Source organism: Heteronotia binoei, chromosome 14 (genome assembly GCF_032191835.1).
Source record: "Heteronotia binoei isolate CCM8104 ecotype False Entrance Well chromosome 14, APGP_CSIRO_Hbin_v1, whole genome shotgun sequence".
Taxonomy (NCBI): Eukaryota; Metazoa; Chordata; class Lepidosauria; order Squamata; family Gekkonidae; genus Heteronotia; species Heteronotia binoei.
The window spans coordinates 47,549,270-47,571,118 of record NC_083236.1 but is presented as its reverse complement, the minus strand read 5'-3'; the positions used below and the strand labels follow the sequence as shown (position 1 = coordinate 47,571,118).

The 21,849-nt window shown below is 38.8% G+C and overlaps 1 protein-coding gene across 1 annotated transcript in view; it reads left to right on the top strand.

The window, feature by feature from the left end:
- Positions 1-21,849, top strand: part of DPY19L3 (dpy-19 like C-mannosyltransferase 3) — a 59,438-nt gene that overhangs the window by 17,788 nt on the left and 19,801 nt on the right. Inside the window, exons 4-12 of the mRNA XM_060254390.1 lie at positions 6,038-6,128; positions 7,512-7,633; positions 9,486-9,631; positions 10,755-10,878; positions 11,824-11,958; positions 13,050-13,181; positions 15,846-15,947; positions 16,861-16,934; positions 17,288-17,446. Of these exons, the coding sequence (XP_060110373.1) occupies positions 6,038-6,128; positions 7,512-7,633; positions 9,486-9,631; positions 10,755-10,878; positions 11,824-11,958; positions 13,050-13,181; positions 15,846-15,947; positions 16,861-16,934; positions 17,288-17,446 (1,085 nt within the window). The remainder of the gene's footprint in view (positions 1-6,037; positions 6,129-7,511; positions 7,634-9,485; positions 9,632-10,754; positions 10,879-11,823; positions 11,959-13,049; positions 13,182-15,845; positions 15,948-16,860; positions 16,935-17,287; positions 17,447-21,849) is intronic.

Below are 21,849 nucleotides of genomic sequence, written 5' to 3'. Positions count from 1 at the left end.
AAAATTAGACTGTCAAACTAATTGAACTCAGAATTCATCTTTTGGTACTTCTGATAGCTGGCACTTCAGTCAGCCAAGAGAGACTAGACAACAAAAGAAAAAAAGAACACAACAAATAGATACAAAGGATTGGTAAATACAATTATGTCCTCTCAACTAAAAATACTATCGGTAAATGTTAATGGGCTCAACTCCCCACAGAAAAGGAAAAGAGTTTTTTTACAATTAAAAAGAATGAAGGCGGATATTATCTGTCTTCAAGAAACACACATAAAGAAAAAAGATGAAGCTCTGATTTCCAAAGTGGGGCTTGGTAAGGCCATAATCTCATCTGAAAAAGATAAAAAAAAAAGAGGTTTGGTGACATATATAAAGGAAAATATTCAGGCGGAATTAGCTTTTGAAGATGAGGATGCGAGATATCAAGGCATCCAAATTGTAAAAGGGCAAAAGAAATTTTTACTTATTAATATATATGCACCTAATAATAAGCAGGGAAACTTCTATAAAGATTTACAGCGAAGGGTTAACAAGTATACATCAGATAATGTATGTATAATAGGTGATTTTAATGCAGTGACTTGCCCCAAATTAGATAAGGGGTTCGAAAAAGAAAATAAGAAAAATAAACTTGTTAAGTGTAAAATCCTCCCAGATATATTTTTTCACATGGTAAATGAACTTGTCTTAGTGGATGTATGGAGAACTCTAAATCCGGATAAGAAAGACTTTACATTTTACTCCAACAGACATTCCTCGTGGTCTAGAATTGATATGTGTTGGGCGTCAGTCACATTAATGAAAGAGGTTGAAGAGGTGGAAATTCACCCCAGAACAATTGCAGATCATAGCCCACTCATGATAAGTATTAAGGGAGATAGGAGGAGACAGGGTTGGAGAATGAACCCCTCGTTAATGAACAATAAGAAATTTATAAAGTATATAGAAGAAGAAATGAAAGATTTTTTTTATTGGAATACAAGGGGAGACTCGTCAGCCAGGTTGGTCTGGGATACCAGTAAAGCTTTTTTTCGAGGTTTAGTAACAAAATTTAATGTACAAAAGAAAAGGGAAGAAAATAAGAAGTTAAATGAGATAATGGAGGTAATAAGAGATAAAGAAAAACGAATGAAAGAAAATCCCAAGATACAAAACATAAAGGATGAAATTAAAATACTTCAACATAAGATCCACTTACTTTTTCTGGAAGAAATGGAAAAAAAGATACGTTTTGCGAGGCAAAATTTCTTTGAGAATGCCAATAAACCTGGAAGATGGCTCGCATACAAAATTAGGAAAGAACAGAATAATAAAATAATTAAAATGTTGAGAGATAAAGAAGGAAATCCTCAGTACACACAAATGGGAATGAAGGCAATAGTTAAGGATTATTACACACAACTTTATGAAGCAAAAGAGTTGGATAAAACCAAACAAGAAGTTTATTTGACAAATAAATTAATGGCAAAATTAACGCTAGAACAAAAGGAAGGACTGAATAGTCCTATAACAACATATGAAATAGAAGAAGCCTGGAGCCATCTGAAAAAAAATAAAGCCGCAGGACCAGATGGTATACCTGCGGAATACTACATTACGTTTAAAGAAATTTTAGTTAATCATTTTAAAGATGTCTTGGAAGAGGTTTGGTCGAAAGCTGAGATATTGGAGTCATGGAGACAGGCTAATATAGTGCTTATTCCTAAAACAGCCCAAGGGTCAGACGAGATTAGGGATTATAGACCAATCTCGTTACTCAATGTGGACTACAAGATCTATTCAGCCATTATGGCTAACAGACTAAAGAAGGTGCTAAATAAGGTAATTCACACAGATCAGACAGGATTTCTTCCAAAACGGCAAATGAGTTATAACTTAAGAACCATATTAAATGTACTGGAGTATTATGAAATCTCTGGGAAGAAACAGCTGGCTTTATTTTTTATAGACGCGGAGAAGGCATTTGATAATTTAAACTGGAATTTTTTGTTTTGTCAGTTAAAGATGATGGATTTTGGAGAAAATTTTATTCAGAATGTCAAAGCTATCTACAAGGATCAAAGAGCTAGGATAATAGTGAATGGAGAATTAACAGAAGAAATTAATTTAAAGAAAGGCACCAGGCAGGGATGTCCACTTTCTCCTTTATTATTTGTGCTATCCTTAGAAGTTTTTTTGGAATCTTTAAGAAATAATAATGAAATAAAAGGCTTAGAGATTAGGGATGAAATATATAAAGTGCTGGCGTACGCTGACGATATGGTTTTAATTGTACAAGACCCGTTAGAGTCAATTGACGAAATATTGGAAGAATTAAAACAATATGAACAAGTTGCAGGATTAAAGGTGAATTATAAAAAGTCTAAGATTATTACAAAAAATATTTCGAGTCTGGAAGGTAGTGTGATAGAAGAGAGAACAGGTTTTAAAAGAGAAACTAAAGTAAGATACCTAGGAATAATATTAAGTAGTAAATGTAGTAAGATATATGAATATAACTATGAACCCCTTTTAAAGGAATTAGAACTTAAGTTAAAAAAATGGCGTACCCTGCAACTTTCATTTATGGGCAGAATAGCGGTGGTCAAGATGTATGTTTTACCCAAGGTTTTATTTTTGTTCCAAATGGTTAATTTTGCAGCCAAAAAAATTTTTATTACAAAATTGGAGCAGATGATTAGAAATTTTATTTGGTTAGACAGAAAACCGAGAGTTAAATGGAAAATATTAACGGATGCTAAAGAAAATGGAGGGTTAGGTTTGCCCGATTGGGAAAATTATCATGTGGCGTGTGGTGTGAGTTGGTTACGTGACTGGATCAGACTTGAAAACAAGAGAATATTAACGATAGAAGGGTTTGATCTGCAAAAAGGTTGGCATTTTAATCTATGGTACGCAGAGAAAGCACAAAAGTACTTTATTAATCATTTGATTCGTAAAGGAATAAATAATGTCTGGATGAAATTTAAAAAGAAAATATACAATAGAGTACCAAGATGGATATCTCCTAGTGAAGCTTCAATACAACCCCAATTAAGGGATTATTCAAATATAATAAGATATCAAGATCTTTTGGATGAAAAAGACAGACTTAATACTAAAGAGACAATGGAAAGGGAAGACATAAAAATAGACTGGTGGACTATGACTCTGATTTTAACAAAATTTAATAAGGATAAAATGACTGGATTCACAAAACCTAATTTTGATTTTGACAAACTCCTTGTAAACAACGTGGAGAAAACAATAAAAAAAATTTATAATTACATGATGACGATAAAATTAGAAGATGAAGTAGTTAAGGAAGTGATGTTGAAATGGTCCAAAAATTTATCTAAAAATGTAGACTTAGAAACATGGTCAGCATATTGGAAAATGAATTATAAAATTATCAAGCCAATTAACTTTAGAGAAAACTGTTTCAAATTATTCCATAGGTGGCATATCACCCCCATTCAAATAAACAAGATAAATTCGAATGCATCTCTAAAATGTTGGAAATGCGGGACCATGGCAGGTTCCTATTTTCACATGTGGTGGACATGTAAAGTGGCAAAAAGTTTTTGGATTAAAATTCATGAAATGGTGAAAGCAATATTAAAGATAAATTGGCAGTTCAAACCGGAGATTATGTTACTCTCTATGGTAAGGAAGGAAATCCCACAAAAGGATGAATATCTGATAATATATGTTTTGACGGCGGCAAGAATTGTTTATGCAAGTCATTGGAAGGAAAAAAGGTCTCCAGAATTAGGGGAAGTGATTGATAAAATTCTGCAGGCGGCAGAGATGGACATTCTGTCTAAAATGTTAAAAGGAACACCCAAAGAGGAAGCAATGGATAAATGGGGAAAATTCTATAGTTGGTTACAAAAGAAGTAAGGAGGATACTTACACAATGCAATCAATTGGTAATATAAATATGATCCCGGGATAAAAGAAGTTAAGATTATGTATAAGAATACATTCAGCCTCTCCTAGAGAAGTAAGAACAGGAGACAAATATTGACGGGAGAAGAATAGGTTGTACATATATATGTATACGTAAATATATTTGTTTTTTAGGTGTAATGAGTATGTGTTAATAACTTTGTATTTGGAGTGTTTGGATATTGGTTATGGAAAAGTTATGATATGGAAATAAACTCAAGATATTGGGAAAAAAAAAAAAAAAAAAAAAAAAAAAAGCATGCTTAGGACATAACATTTAGGAGGGTTTTGGTGCAAACAATGTGTCAGTCTTTCTTTCCTTGCTTTACTTAATTTTGGTTTGTATGGTGAGTTTTTGACCAGATAACTCCACATATATTTTTTTTAAAAATCTGTTCGAGCAATTACTCTGTTCCAAAATGGGAGATCTGTAAATAGCATAATAATGATAAAGCAATGGTTGCTAGCATAAATGACTTTTTAAAAGTGTTGAAGAATTGCATGGAGAATGGAGCTGGTATTTTTATTCAGTTTTGTGTGTCCTTTTATATTTGAGCGAACATCTTCTTTTAAAGATGAACCCATTACCAGTTTTAAATTGGGCAGCAGGGCATACTCAAGAACAGGTCTTTGTCTAACGCCGCTGTGGTCATAAGTGCAGTTTACAAGTTACAGGGAACATAGATACACAATGTACACTTGCATTTTTCTTTATACATGTATTGAATACTTCTCATTTTACATTCAACACGTATACCGCTGAACATATGATTTAAACCCCATCTTTATCAAGGTACAGGTTCCATTTGTAAAGTGAATGCACATTGGCTCTTTCTTACAAACAAGTATATGCAGGTGCATACAGGACACCCATGTGTTTTCTATAGCATGTAAACAGGGCTACAGTCAGATGCACTAATGTGTTCAGTGCTGTCTCAGACTGAAACAATAGCATCATTCGGTTTACAACATAATTCTTCCTTCTTTCTGCATTTATCTTCATGACAACCATGTGAGGTAGATTAATCTGAGAGAAAGACGATGACTGGCCAGAAGTGGCCAGCAAACTTCTATGGCAGAGTGGGGATTTGAACCTAAATCTCTCAGATCCTAGTTTTACAAGCCCTGCACCACACTGGCTGTTAACCATGCTAGACATATTGGTAATCCAAAATGAAATGCAATGAGGTGACCCAGTGACTAGTTTCTGTATCAGTGTCTGTATCAATATACTTGTTTTATATGAGGTTTATTTACAGTTAATGAGCATTAACAACCATTTACATATAATTGCAGCAATCCCAAATAAAACAAAAGCCCCATTAAATTCCAAAATGTAGGATATAAAGAATAGTATATACCATTTAAAATATACACTAAAATAATTAAAACCATTAAAATCATAGCAAAAGGAGTAGAAGGGTATACCCCTACATATGAATGGCTCTCTTACTTTCTACGGAGTCCTATCCCATGAAGACAAAACTTGGCTATTTTCTTGGAAGCAATTGGGTTCTCATCTATAAGAAGTTTCTCCAGGCAGGCCTTATCTGCAAAAACTGGGGAGAAATAATCTTATCCTGTAGTTCTTCATAGAAAGAACAGCAGATGAAGTCAGGTCCCAGTGATTCCACTTCACCTATAGAGGAGGGGCAAATTCTTTCTGCATATGGGATCTTTTTGTATCTCCCTTCTAGTACCGTTAAGGGCAAAGCCACACATCTAGCCAAGGTAAATGCTCTCCTATAGGAAGGAATATAATTGGCTAAGGTATTGGGCCATAAAGTTTGGTGATTTCATTTAATCTTGTTGATGCTCTATGTCTTGAACCCTTTATTTAATAATTCATTTCACCTGATCACTATTCTGAGCCAAAAAAGCACAGTTGTTATAGATTTGGATTTGGATTTGAAAATCTCACAGAGCTGTTCCTCTCAAGAGCAGTTCTTGAAGAGCTCTCTCAGCTTCACCTACCTCACAGGGTGTCTGTTGTGAGGAGGGAAAGGGAAAGGAGATTGTAAGTCACTCTGAGACCCCTTCAGATAGTGAATGACGGGGTATAAATTCAATCTCTTCTCCTCTTTTTAACTGGCATGTTTCCTTACAGGAGATGGAGCGGGAAATATCCTTCAGAACAGAATGTGGCCTGTATTACTCCTATTACAAGCAAATGGTACAGGCTCCATCCATTCAGACAGGTATCGTAATAATGTTTTGAAACTATTTTATTTCCTAAATTGCATGAAGAGCATTGGCTTTCAAAAGCACAGCTCTTGTGTTTTAAGGAGAGGGCTGGATTCTCACTGTCAAGTAGTGCTGGATTACCATCCGCCCACCATCTTCTGTTTAATGTAAGTAAGTAAGTAAATTTTTATTTATACCGAGGCAGGCTCAGGGTGGCTTACAGAGCATGTAGAGTTTTGTGTTGCGACACACTCAATAGTATAAATCCCAGGAAAGAAAATCATTTTTACAGAATATATGAGGACCTGATACATCTGTGGATGTTTTCGCCATATAGGATGCCATCCTACTTCTTAAAAGCAGTGGAATCATGCAGCTGTCTTAAGCTAATACTTTCCATTGTTCGAAGATTTCACAGAACAGTCCTAAACAAGGGTCAGGAGTTGGTGGCGCAGTGGTAGAGCATCTGCTTGGTGAGCAGAAGGTCCCAGGTTCAATCCCTGGCATCTCCAACTAAAAAGGGTCCAGGAAAAACCTCAGCTTGAGACCCTGGAGAGCCACTGCCAGTCTGAGTGGACAATACTGATCTCAATGGACCGAGGGTCTGATTCAGTATAAGGCAGCTTCATATGTTCATAAACAGAGTTACTCCCTTCTATGCCCACTGAATTCATTGAACTTACAAAAGTGTAGCTCTACTTTGGATTTGTCTGTAGGATCCCTAAAACACTCTTTGTGGAATGGCAGTTCACAAGAGATTCACACATGTCGCTAGAAGAGCAAGAATTTGTCCCAGAATTAGTACTGCAAAATGGTTTATTCTCTGAAGATTTCCTAAATTTGTATATGCATCTTTACTGGGAAAGAGGTTAATATTTTCAGAATCTACTCTAGCCCTGGAAACATGGCAGACTATAAATAAAGTAATATGGATTAGCTGCACATCTGAACTGAGTGATCACTCTTGATTTTTCCAAAGTAGCACTTGCAGCTTCTAAAGGGGACTTTTTCATGCAGTGCAAAAAGAGCTCAGAAATACCCACCTTAGAAAGATTTAGTAGCATTGTAATGTTTTAAGTTGTATTATGGAGATATGCATTACATAGAGGTCCTCTCAGAGGTCCAGAAAGTTACAGGAAGTATCGCCAGCTACTCAGGAAAATTTGGGGAGCTTCAGTGTCCCGCTAATGTGTAACATCATTACCAGTGCAAACCTTGTGGTAATGTCATCATTTCAGGAGTTTTTTTATGAATCCTATACCACTGCCCCAATGTGATCATATCACTTTCAGTTTTATGCCAAATAGTGCTGGGTTTGCAGATGTCTCCTAAGTACTATTTTTAAAACTTTTTTAAAAGTCGGCCTGTCTGAATCTTACTCCTTCCTTCCCACACAGGTTTGCATAGCTTGATATACGACAATAAAACTGAGTCCATGAGAACAATTAATATACTTGAAAGAATGAATGTTTACCAGGAAGTATTTCTCAGTATTCTGTACAGGACTTTTCATATTAAGGTAAGTATTCAATTACGTGTTAATGACAAAAGAACAGTGATTAAAAAAAACCCCCTTCAGGATTATTTGTCATAAACTAGTCCTGTTTCTAGTTCTTTAAAATCCATATTTTCCCAGTAGCTATCAAAGGCAAACATACGCAGGAGATATTCATACTCAAGTATGTTTGACTGTATTCGTGTTCATATGAAAAAGCTGATGGATTAAGACTACCAGCCATTTTTCTCCTGCTCTGGCTCCTTAGGTGTATATTGTATTTTCACTTTATTCGTGTGATGTGCTGTTTTAGTTATTAGGGTTTTTAAAAAAAAAATTCAGCCATTTTGAATATCCTAGCAATAGACAGGCAAGGCAGAAATATATCAAAGTACCTAAACTTGTGTTTTAAAACTGCACCTCTTATGCCACAAAATAGGTAGTAAATTTAATGAAACAGCCTGTAGATAGCCGCTATTTTTGAATTTCCGCTCAAGAAGAATTAACATCCTGTGTCTAAGCATATGTTCTGCATTAGAATTCTTAAGGCATGGGTACTCCTTAAGATCCCTGGACCGAAAGAAGCTCAATTGACCAGCACTAGAGCCAGAGCGTTCTCAGTAATAGCCCCCACTTTGTGGAATGCCCTCCCCGAAAACATCAGGAGCCTGCAGGACCTGCCACAGTTCCGCAGGGCCTTTAAGACGGAACTATTCAAGCTCGCCTTTAATGGTTAGGGGGAAGTGGCTATTACCTTCAGCACTGACAGTCCCACTAAACTCATATAATGGAAATCAGAAGCTTGCCATCTTGGATTTTTAATATGTATGGAAATGTTTTTTATGTATTTAATTTTAATATGTTTGTAAATCGCTAATGTTTTTAAACTGTTGTTAGTCACCCTGAGCCTGTCGGGGGAGGGCGAGATATAAATCTAATAATAAATAAATAAAATAGAATGGAAGGCTGGCTACAACACTGAGCTGATCTAGCCACCAGCTTCACACACACACAGCACCCCCACCTCAGTGCCTTCGCAAGATCAGAAGACAACTTAGCTAAAGGAATATGGAGATGGCAGTTGTATGAGCTGGTGCTTTCCCATTAGGCAAAACAGGTACATAGCTAGTATGCCTTTTGCCATTACCAGCAGCTCAAACCTACGGGTTTAAGTAGAATTTTTTTCTCTTCCCCTGTCCTTCCCATCCTTTCTGGCACATCTAAGTGGAACTCTTTTCCCCCTTTCCATTTTACTAATGACAAATTTCTTGTCTTACATATGCAATTATGAGTATTAACCAAAAGGGTTAGCATTCTTATGAACTATAAATTTGGCTCTTTTGCAACTAAAGAACCAAACAGTGTCCAAATTCAGAGCAAGAAATTAACAAACAGCCAATAGGAGAAGAAAGCCTATTTGCATAACAGACAATACACAGGTTAAAATGATTGCTCATTCATGGGTCGATTAAAGTTTTTTTTATCGCAGACACTGGTTTTTGCAAGTCTGTTGTTAAGAAGCGGCCTACAAGAGATCTTATAAGTAGCAACTATACAGTTTTTATAGTGTGTGGCATAAATCTGTGCATGGGTCCCACCTGGATCAGCTCTGTTTTCTTGCTTCCTCTGAGAAGCCCTAAAAATCATTGCCTGCCATTCCCTTCGCATAGTGGTTAATCTAACATCCCACCTGCTCCTCCACAATACCTTGAATTAAAGATTTAATTTTTTTGTTTTTAAAGAGCCATATTTGGTTTCTTGCTGAGCCACATTTGGCTCTAGAGCCGTAGGGCGCAGACCCCTGTTATGAACAGATGATTTCATGCTAAAGCAGACAATGCATATTAAATTCTCTCAATATATCCTTGCTTTACAGAAATTTTTAGAGCCTATTTACTTTTACATCTACACATTATTTGGCCTTCAGACAGTTCATGTTGTTGCTATCTATGTAACCAGCTGGCTTCTTAGTGGAACTTGGCTTTCAGGTGTATTAGCTGCCTTCTGGTATGTTGTAAACAGGTGAGGTTAATTTTGTAATTTTTCAAAAAGTACTGTGTCTCATTCCCCCCCCCCCCCACCGCCGTGTTATAGGAAGTAAGATTTTAAATCTTTTAGAGGTAGATTAGAAAGCACACAGGTATATTTGCTTTAAGACTGTCCCATACCTGAGCTTCATCTCTCTATATTTACATCTAATTCAGTCAGCCACAGAGTGGAAGGTGTGACTTGGGTGGGGCTGTAGGTTGAGCATCTGCTTTACATGCAGAAGGTCCCAGGTTCAATCCCTGGCATCTCCAGTTAAAAACAGGATCAGGTGATGCAAAAGACCTCTTCCTTAGAGTCTGTAGAGCCACTATCAGTCAGAGTAGATAATACTGCCCTTGATAGACCAATAGTCTGTTTTAGGATAAGGCAGCTTCATATGTTGCCTTATGAGGAATGTGTGTATGTGTGGTGGAAACTTTGTGGAGGGAGTACAATTTATTAGAACAAATCAAGATACTTTGTGTGAAATTCAGAAAGCTCACTTCACTTGTTTGGAAAAGCGTGATCTAGCTTGAGGCCCTCAGAGTTAGATCATCCTAAAGGGAAACCATTTTCCATTCTGCAGAAATGTTAACAGTAAGAGCTGTCAGCCAATTACAGGAATGTTACTGCTGCTAAACGTTTATTTAATGCCATTAGAGTTCTAGGCAGCGTGTAGAATATAGACATAACACAGTCAATAACCTACCAGTTACTAGATTTTAATCAATTAATTAAAACAACTGTTACAGTATTTCACTACTGGATGATAATTTAGGGAAAGCTCAATATAGTCACATATTTGGGGGCCAAACAAAATTGCACAGGCCAACAATCGAATCTTTTTGGACTGTTGGAAGACTTTAACATTTTGAAAGCCACCATGAGCATTTTGTTCTTAATTTAGACTGTCTATAGTAATGCTTTCTGTACTGATTTCCCTTTCACATAAATTATCTCTAGTTAAAATCTGATTTGAAAAAAACAAACAAACTACAATTCATTAGTCAAGTTAATCTAAAATGTTTCCTCTTTATTTGAAAGCACTTAACCTTTGAAGTTTTGAGTTTTTCCATCTTTGGTGCTTACTTGAAACTTTTGCTGCTGTTTTCTGCAGATTAGATGCCACCCGGGTAGAATTCAGCATTGCATTAAGAGAGAACTGGGCACTGCCAGTCTTTGCCGTTCAAGTAGCAGCAATTACATTCCTCTTCAGACCTCATTTACGGCCTGCTCATGAAGTGAGTTGTTTTTTTTTAACTTGGAACATTTTGTTTCTGATCTAGTTTGATTCTAAATATGTTTAAATGTTAAAGATAGTCTGTGCAAAGCTGTCATTTAAAAAGGAGATACTGGATGCATGACCTATTAAAATAATTATTTTATGTTCTCCCATAGTTAAACGTGCTGTTTTAGGACTACAGTCAAGTTTGAAACCACGGTGGCGGTAGAAAGTGCTGTCAAGTCAAAGTTTGACTTACAGCAACCCCATCGGGTTTTTAAGGCAAGAGAAGTTCAGAGGTGGTTTGCCATTGCCTGCCTCTGCGTAATGACCCCAGACTTCCTTGGCAGTCTCCTATCCAAATACTAACCAGGGCTGACCTTACTTAGTTTCCAGGATCTGACAGGGTTGGGCTGGTCTGGGCTATCGAGGTCAGGGCGTTGAAACCATGCATGTGTAAAAACAAGCTTCCATGTATGTCATCCTGGACGGACTGGGAATTTTATGCTCAAATGGGTGCTGAGCGCATGCTTCCCAAATCCAACCCAGCAAAAAATTGTGTCTAAAGAGCCCTTTTTAAGATCCACAGTCTTGCCGAGAAATGGAGAGAGGCTTGATTTTGTCTCCCTCTCTTTCCCTTTCCCTGCCAAACAGCTGGCGGGAATTTCCATTTTAAAAAGAGAGAGAGAGAACAGGCTTCTCTTCATGCTGTGCTGGATCAGAGTCGGAGAGTTACCTGCTGCATAAATATTTAAGTGATATTGAATGGTGATCGACTGGTACTTTGACAGCACATTCCTAAGCAGTTACATCCTTCTAAATCTAGTGAAGTCATTGGGCTTCAAAGGGTGTAACTTTGCCTAGGCAGAACTGAAAGCAGTGATTGGTCGTTTCTGTCCTGCCATGCTTTTTTCTCCTGTCTCTCACTGAGCCGTTGTTTCTTCTTCTTCTTCTTTTTTCCCAGAGGCTGACACTTCTGGTAATATTTATATCAACCTTTCTCTTCAGTTTGGCTTGGCAGTTTAATCAGTTTATGCTGTTGATCCAGGCACTGGTTTTGTTCACACTTGACTCTCTTGACTTTCTTTCTAGGGGAAAGGTGAGCTCATAACTGGATATGGTATGCTTGATATTGTTGCATACACCTGTTGCATACACCTGTTTTAAATTAAATTGTAACAATAGAAAACTGTCGTGTTTAAGTATGCTTGATTGAATGCTACATCATAGCTGTTGAGTATAATTTGAAGTTTTCAACAACAAAAAAACCCCTACTGTCTTTCTAAGAATAATAGTCAAATAATACAGGACAGGATGCAAAGCAGGCTAGTTATATAAATATTTTAAAGAGTCTATATCCTATTGTTTCATATTTTTAATTAACTAGCATTTGAGGTTTCATGGTAACATAAAATTCACTGCACTGAACAGGCATAGTGGACCAAAAAATCATTTAGACCAGCGGTCCCCAACCTTTATGGCACCAGGGACCAGTTCGTGGAAGACCATTTTTCCACGGCCCAGGGGGGAGGGAGGGGGCGATGGTTTCGGGATGATACAATTGTGCACTTTATTTCTATTAGTCTGGTGTGTGGACTCTTATCTGGGAGAACTGGGCTTGATTCCCAACTCCTCCTCTTGCAACTAATGGAATGGTCTTGGGTCAGCTATAGCTCTTGCAGAGCTGTCTTTGAAAGGGCAGCTGCTGTTTCTCAGCCCCACCCACCTCACAGGGTGTCTGTTGTGGGAGAGGAAGGTAAAAGAGATTGTGAGCCACTGACTGAAATTTGGAGTGGAGGGCAGGATATAAATCCAATGTTGTTGTCTTATTATTATTACTACTATATTGTAACATATAATGAAATAATTATACAACTCACGACCCGGTTGCTAACAGGCCACGGACCGGGGGTTGGGGACCCCCTGATCTAGACAATTTTGGTTTTGGGCTGCTAATTATATAGGTATATACATATGCGCACACACTCACATTTCTGTGGGTAAGTGTTAATCTTCTATTGAGCAGCCTGCCTTCTCTTTTGCTTTGGGCTAATGAGATCAGAATGAAGAAGTTAGATGCTTCGCTTTCAAACAGCAGTTCCAACATTCTCTATTGACTGTGTTTTGTAGAAGTAATTAATGTTTGTTTCAGGCTCATGCACGTGTAATTTGTTGTCATTATTTTTGCAGGTGACCTGGCTCTATATAATACAAGTGACTAGTTTACTGCTTGTCTGCTTCCTACAGTTCTTCAATACCATGATAGCAGGATCATTGTGTATAAGCTTTAATATGTCTACCTTGTTAGCAAGAAGACTTCAGGTATGAGATTTATTTATTTTAAATGTGGAAGACAAACAGGAGATGAAGTGCACCCAGTTTGTAATTTGTTGTATGGAGCCATGCTCACTTACAATATTTTACTTTAGTCCCATCTTCCCTTTGCCTAGAAAGTAGTGAGTTCTGAAACCTCTCTTTTTTTTTTCTGTGCCAAACATCAGGTTAGATTCAGTAGTAATTCTCTTTTATGAAAGGCTCTTGGGGGTCAGGAGACCCTCAGGAACAGCATGTGGGGCAAACATGGGGGGCAGTCTGCAGCGGGGAGCAAGAACTGGTAGAAATTGTCTGCCCCTTACAGTGGTGAAAAATTACTGCTGGATCCAACCCATCAGATGCTAGGGAAGTGATGACAGAAATAATAATAATATAGCCTGGGAAAGATAATTATTGTTGTTACTGTTTTCATTTATAGTCTGCCTTTCTCACTGGAATCATAAGTATGATAAGAACTTATCAGTCAGTAAGATGATTGCAACAATATCAGTCAAAATCAGTCAGTGAGCAAACGGATTACAAGATATGATGATGTTTGAACCTAAAAGCAAGGGTTCCAAGTAAAACAAAATGATGCAGTTGGGCTGGGGTTGTCAAATAGGGAGGGGGGGAGAGAAGGGGCAACACAAGCTAATACATCTGAAGACAGCATGACTATCAGTGTAAGAAAAACTTTATCCTTAATAAAAATCCTTCTGATCTAATCCATTTCACATACGATTAATTATTCCTTGTGTGGCAACTTGATACCAGAAGGATGACCCTGATTCAACAGTGTTTCCCTCTTCTTTCTTTCCTTTCCTTTTGTATTTTTTATGTGTGCACATGTTTGTGTGCACCTAGAAGTCATGATGACCTCTGGTGACTGACCCCTACTGGGGGCATGGAGGATATTCAGAGAGGTGGTTAAATAAAGCCTGCCCCCTGCCTCCTGGCTCTGGTGTTCCAAGGAGGTCTCCCATCCAAGTACTTGCCAGAGTCGACCCTGCTTAGCTTCCGAGATCAGAAGAGATCATGCTTGCCTGAGCTATCCAGGTCAGGGCTAAGATCATGTCTTTCTTAAAGACAAAGAATTAGCACATTACTTTTTTGTAAATGGAGATTTATGAATTGTAGGGAAAGCATATAAATGACAACACATACTTTGCTTGCAGTACTTTATGTATAGCTGGCGCAGCCTTCTGCTTTCATTGTGTGTCAGTGTCAGAACTTAAATGCATGCATGTACAACGTAATAATGGGACTCTTGTGTCAAAAGGTGCCATGAAAATTGGCCCTGGGAAGATACCATTCAGTTCAGTACCTTGGAGAGCACTCAGGCCAGACAAGGAATGTTGGTAGCTTGCAAAGACAGAGCTTAGCCAGTGCTGTTTGTAGGGCTAACACACCAAGGATGCAGTAGCAGGTAGACCCGAACTGCAATCTCTGTTGGTTTGGGAAGGACCGCAGTCCAGACAAGGCAAGTCACTCCCACCCCCATCTCTCTGGGAATAACATCATGCTGAATTTGGAAACTAGATATCCTAATCAGGGGATCTATATGCCTCTTATCACAACAGGGTTCCTAATTGCCCTTTGAAGCCTCCTCCATTTTGTTTAGGCTCATCCCATGCGAGCTTCTGCTCTCACATTCATGAGGCCTTCAAGATTTCTGCCTTCCGTTTTCATAGGTTTCTCCCTCCCCCTTCCTCTCATGTACAGGGCAGTGTTAGTTACTGCCAAAGAGTTGGGGTTTTCAAAGCTTCATTGGTTTCTCTCTTCAAACCTATCATAAAGGGACTCCTTATGTACTTAGTCTCTGTTCCTGTTCCCAGCCCGAAATAGATTCTCTGGAGCATGTATTTTTTTAACTGTTCTTTTCATACAGCGAGCCGAAGGGAAATTATCAGCCCGTTGTTGGAAAGGTTCCCTGGCAGATCAAATAAACTCAGATTAGATTATCTTCTGTCGGATAGGAACCACCAAACAACAAGACAGGTGACTAGGCTCTGTTCCCAGGTTTATAAAGAACACAAAAAACGAGACAAATAGACCAAACTGTAAATCTTTTAACAAATGACTTTTTAAAATGGTTTAAAGAGTTAAATAATAATCTTTAAAATTCTTTTTTACTATTATAACCATCCTTCTGAGGTTGGTAAAATGAGTACCCAGCTTGCTTTGGGGAAAGTGTAGACGACTGGGGAAGGCAAGGGCAAACTACCCCTTAAAAAAGTCTGCCATGAAAACATTGTGAAAGCAATGTCACCCCAGAGTCGGAAACGACTGGTGTTTGCGCAGGGGACCCTCAAGTCATCAAATTTTAACATGCAGATTCTTTGTGGAACTTTTTATAAGGTACTTTTAAGGTTGTTCTAGATGACTAAAATGTTCTGGTCAATGACTGTAATAATAAACTGAACCAAACCTATCAATCCCTCGCTAATCTGAAAGTGAACCTGGAATGTCTCCTTAACCGTCAATAGTGTGTTAGTCCCAACAGTAATGTGGATTTTAAAAAGTTAAAAATTGGATAAAGTATTAATAGCAGATGATGTCTTTTTATCTTTTGCTAGATATATTTATCGTTTCTTGGCCTTTTGGCTAAGATCAAGCATGTGTGTGTGCTAGATATATTTGAACACTAAAGTATTAATTGCTTACATTTTCCAGAATAACCTGAAAACGGGTGGCTTCTGTAGCAGGCTTGGGAAGCTTGTCCTCCATGTACTTTTAGTACTATGTTTGACATTTCTTGTAAATAATTCCATTAAGGTGGGTATGTGTGCTTTCCCCCCTAGTTTTCATATTTTAGATATAGATAGTGTGTGTGTGACTAAAAGCAAAATGTGCCCCCCCCCCCAATCTGTTAATATCTAAATCCACAGATCAAGGCCATACTTTCCCTGCAAACTCTCAGGCCACAACTTGTCAACTCAAAAGTCCCCCTCAAACTAAATATACAGTTACTTAGCCAGAGTTTGGTATTTGATACTGCAGTCCTAAGCAGATTTACTCCCTTTTAAACCTGTTGACTTCATTGAACTTAAATGGATATATCTCTGGCTAGGATTTCATTGTGAATGGAATCAGTCTACAGTATGTCTAGAAACACTGAGCAGATCATGGCTTAAACTGTTAGAAGTTGCTGCAATCTAAAAATTTTCCTCAAATGTAAGACAGGAGGAGGGCTTCGAACTTTGCTTAGTGGTGCAGTAGGATGCAGGCCACTGGTGTTTCTGAAGACTTAGCCATTCACATAACAGTAGTACAGCTGGGAAGTGTTTCCTGTGGTGTTCCTACGAAAGCCGAGCACTTAGTTAAGCAGTCCAGTCAAATAACAGATTACAGGTTGGAACCAGTGTTGGTCATTTATTTTAATTGTACTAGTGTTGATTTGTTTAATTGTTGGAAATAAAAATATATATATTTTTAAAAAGAAATTACTTTTGATAAGGAAAATAGTATGTGATTGTGGTATTTGTGTGTGTGTGTTTCATGTCTATTATTAACTGGACTAGCAAAATGACTGTAGGTTTGAACATTATGAATTGTTCCACACTGTAAGAAAAGCTAAAAAATAAAACAATGCTTGAAGTATCATAGCAGGAACGTCAGCAGGAAAGTAGTCATCTATTCATTTTGATAACTAAGAAAAAATTATACCTTTTATTTCATCACTTCACAGAAAATTCTTAATCTTGAATCAGATGAGCATATATTCAAATTCCTAAAAGCAAAGTTTGGATTTGGAGCAACAAGGTATGATGTCAGCTATTATTTAAAAGTAAAATTATTTTTCTATTGTTTCTCAGTGCAAGGCAGCAGTAGCTTATGCCTGTTAATTAAGAATGATCTCACACTTCAGTGTATGTAATATTTATTAAAAGTATTTAGAAACTAATAAAAATCCAAAAATGCTCTCTCGAAAAAAGAGCATTCCAGGGCTCTGAGGCCACAGTGCAGAAGACCATGCTCTAGGAAACCCAGTGAAGATGGACCAGGGCAGATCCCAAAATCCTGTGGGGAACCTTTTGTGAACAGTTTTATGTTCGGCCTTTTAAACCTTTTTGTATTACCTTCATAACTTTACCCTTTCTTTTTTTTTCTTTTAGAGATTTTGACGCTAACCTGTACCTGTGTGAAGAATCTTTTGGTCTATTGCCTTTTGATACTTTCACAAGACTTTCGGACAGTTTAGTCCTTTATGCCTACTTGTTTGTGCTTTTTGCCATGGCTATGGCAGCTGCTGCTGTTGCTTTTCAAAATCTCCGGTATGTGCATTTTAAAACCTCTAGGATTTTACCAAGGTCTTTTCCTTCCTGTTTACTAAGACTCAAAAGAGCAATGGCTCTCTGTCATTGTCATCAGGAAGGTGTTACATATCTGAAACTTGGGTTGTAAAAGTATTGAAATCCGTCTTCCAAATCCAGTATATCAAGGTTGTGCACTTAGTATGAAAAGTACCCCTGGTAATTGAATTCTAGAATCTGCTTTGAAAGCAAATAAGCATTTAGGATGGAAGGATATGAGTACGACACCACTAGCTGATGTCATGTCACATCCCAAGATTGTTACTGCAGCATTTCAGATAGCTGGCTGACATAGATGTTTGTGATATAGAAGTAAAGCTGGGTTGTAAAAGTATTGAAATCCGTCTTCCAAATCCAGTATATCAAGGTTGTGCGCTTACCCCTGGTAATTGAATTCTAGGATCTGCTTTGAAAGCAAATAAGCGTTTAGGATGGAAGGATATGAGTACGACACCACTAGCTGATGTCTTGTCACATCCCAAGATTGTTACTGCAGCATTTCAGATAACTGGCTGGCATAGATGTTTGTGATGTAGAAGTAAAGCTGCTAAGGGTAATGATGTCACTATCACCCCGCCACTCCCACCCCGACTTTGCCGAGGCCTCCCAAGCCTCAGGAGACCCCAGCAAAGTCTGGCAGGGCAGCAGGCGTGCTTCCAGCATGCTCGCTGCCCCGCCCCCTACTTTGCCTCAGCCTCCCGAGCCTCGGGAGACCCCGGCAAAGTCTGGCAGGGCAGCAAGCGTGCTTACAGCATGCTCGCTGCCCCCCCCCCCCACTTTGTTGTGGCCTCCTGAGCCTCGGGAGACCCTGGCAAAGTCTGGCAGGGCAGCAGCGGGCTTGCAGCATGCTCGCTGCCCCTGCCCACTTTGCCCCGGCCTGCCGAGCCTCAGGAGACCTTGGCAAAGGATGGCAGCAGGGTGTGGGTAGAGGGGGTGCCTCGTGGCCTACACCCATGCACTGGCCCTGTTCAAACCTTAATGATATCAGTGAATTCAGTAGAATAGCTCTGGACTACAGATTTTTCTGAAATCCCTAAAGCTTAGGTCTCTCTGAGTAAAAGGACTGTACACCCTGCCTAGATATGGGAGATAATTTGATTAAACTCCCCTCCATTTAAAACCCACCACCCACCAAATCCCGCTCCTGTAGATAGAAAACTAAAATGCTAAGAAGATGGCTAGGCTTTTCCTTGATGCTTCATGGGAATCTCTACCTGCATTCTGCACTGGTAACTCCCCCCCCCCCCACCCCCAGTCTGAGGTTCACAGCCTTAGGGAGAAACAGAATATAAGAAACTGGTACAGATGTACAAATGGAAAAAATACAAAAATCACCAGTCAGCAATAAAGATATTCACACTTTCAATGTGTGTACATGCATTTGATTTAGTGCAAATATAAGACAAAATAATAAATAATACGGTTCCTTATTCTCTCCATGACAACACCACAAGCAGAACTACTAAGGACTCCACCCTACAGGACTTAGCTACGGACTATATTAAGGCTGTGTTCTATGTAGAAATTTCATAGTGCATGAGTTGGGGGTGTACAGATACCTTACTGTTCCTTTGTATTATTTGTTATTATTTTGTCTTACATTTGCACTAAATCAAATGTATGTGCACACATTGAAAGTGTGAATATCTTGATTGTTGACGGGTGATTAGGGAGAAACAGGGCTTTGGGATTCAGTAAATAAATGCAACTAGACATCACAGTCTATCCAGACTGGCTCTGTTTAACTTGGTGTCAGGTTTGGGCATTATTTACTTATTTATTTACATTATTCATAGTCCACCTTGGAATGAAGGCAGATTACACTCGCTTGGAATGAAGGCACATTACACAGACTGAGTTAACACAATTGATGGAATAGTGATTCAGTAAAACAATGCAATAGGATGAAGGTCCTAGAACTAACCAGAAGTCAAAAAACAGAACTGAAGCAAAGCATAAGTATTAACATGACACATTAATGCTGCCAACCTAAGCAGGTCAACTCAGAATCCTACACAGATTTATTCAGCAGGTCTTACTCCCAGGAAGGGCTTCTTAGGATTGCACTGTAGATAATGCAGAATTCTACAGTAAGATCCTAGTTTCAGTAAGCTATACACAGTATAGGGACCACAGTCCCTAACAATTTTTTTCCAAATAACTTTTGTGAATCATTTAGTACAGTGCAACTCTGTTGCCTGTGCAAAAAAGCCCTCTTGAATAATTCACTTTTGCACAGTTTGCAGAAAGCCTGCGTGGCAGTCTTTCCAACCTCCTCAAGCAGGCGGTTCTCAAAGTGGAGACCGCAATGGAGAAGGCAGATGTAGGGGCAATTGTTGATTTGCATGGTGGCAGAGTTATTAGGTGCAGGAAAAGCATCAGAGATAAGAACATGGGTTTGGGGGAGGGGGGGTTGCCTCTTCAGTTTCCCCATCTGGCATGTCTGGGTCCATGGATCAAAAAGTGTCTAAGCTATTTCAGACAGCACTGTGGACTTTGGAAGCTGCTTTTTGCCAAAGCCCGCCACCCCCAAGCTTGTAGACAGTTGCTTCCCCTCAACCCCCCCGCCCACATACCCTGGCATGATTCATGCTTATCTGTGGCAAATTAAAGCATCTATTTCTAGCACATGATGCAGGGCTTTTTCTTCCCTGGCCCCAGCCTGATGGAACATGCTCCTGCTAGAGATCAGGGCCCTGCCAGACTTGCTACCATTCTGCAAGGCCTGCAAAACAGAGCTGTTCCGCCAAGCCTTTGAATGAGGCAGTGTGCATCCAAATTAGATCAACCTCCCTTGCTGAAACATTCTACCTTTAGATGGCCCAACTGGAGTTTGATGACATCTTGCCGACTCACTGGTTTTAGCATTGAAATTTATATTAATTTTAATTAATTCCATTCCCTGCTTTGCAGTTAGATGGTTTTAATTGTTTAATAGGTTTAATTATTGTTTTGACTGTATTTTACACCAGTTTGGTGTAATGATTAAGAGTGTGGACTGTTATCTGGGAGAACCAGGTTTGATTTCCTACTCCTCCACTTGCACCTGCTGGAATGACCTTGGGTTAGCCATAGCTATCGCAGGAGTTGTCCTTGAAAGGGCAGCTGCTGTGAGAGCCCTCTCAGCCCCATCCACCTCACAGAGTGTCTGTTGTGGGGGGGGAGAAGATATAGGAGATTCTAAGCCACTCTGAGTCTCTGATTCAAAGAGAAGGGCGGAGTATAAATCTGCAGTCTTCTTCTTCTTCTTCTTCTTCTTCTTCTTCTTCTTCTTCTTCTTCTTCTTCTTCTTCTTCTTCTTCTTCTTCTTCTTCTTCTTCTTCTTCTTCTTCTTCTTCTTCTTCTTCTTCTTCTTCTTCTTCTTCTTCTTCTTCTTCTTCTTCTTCTTCTTCTTCTTGTAATTCACCCTGAGCCTGTTTGCAGGGTAGGGCAGAATAGAAATCTGCTTAAATAAATGTGATTTTGCTCACTAATATTTAGTCTAACTTTGGAAGTTTTACAGAATCATAGAGTTGGAAGGGACCCCCAGGATCATCTAGTCCAACCCCCTGCACAATGCAGGAAATTCACAAAAAAAAACCCCCTAAGTTCACAGGATCAGCATTGCTATCAGATGGCCATCTAGTCTCTGTTTAAAAACCACCACAATATAGACCCTGTTTCCTGGTTGACAGTTGTCTATTTATTTGTTTGATTCATGGCACCTAAAGGATGGGAGAATAGGCATCAAATGAATGTTTATGGGGAGGGTATTTCACAACTTGGGGCACCACCACAATATAGGCCCTGTTTCTTGGTATGTGAAATTGCTGCTTGTTCTTGTGGCAATGCATTTATGATTCATGGGGCTTGTTTGTCACAAATGTGATACTGCCTGGACAGAGGAAAACTCACCTGATCCTCCAGTAATGTGGTTGGGCAAATGGATCAGGGGATTGGGCAAAGAGTCCTGTAAAGAACCGGCTTTTGCATGGAAGAACTTGTCAGCTTGATTAAAACATGCGCTACTTCCTTAGGATGGTTGAGTCTTGAGTTTTGTCTAGACCTGGGACATATTCCTCCTAACTGAAAATAACTGTAATGATTACACTTATCCATCATCATTTGTAGCATTATGGTTTGCAAATAAAATGGTGCATTTTTTATATTTATTTGGCTCTTGTATCAACCCTTGCCAGTCCAGCTTGAGCAGGGAAAATCTTGCATGGGGGAATATTTAAAGCACTAGGCAAGAATGAAAAATCTATTAGTACCGCCTTAGAATGCTTTATTTTCCCTGGAACCAGGAGGTTACTATGAACTGCATACAAATGTCCTATTTTAAAATAACTTACTGCTGAGTATAACGTAGCACTAGTCTCCCC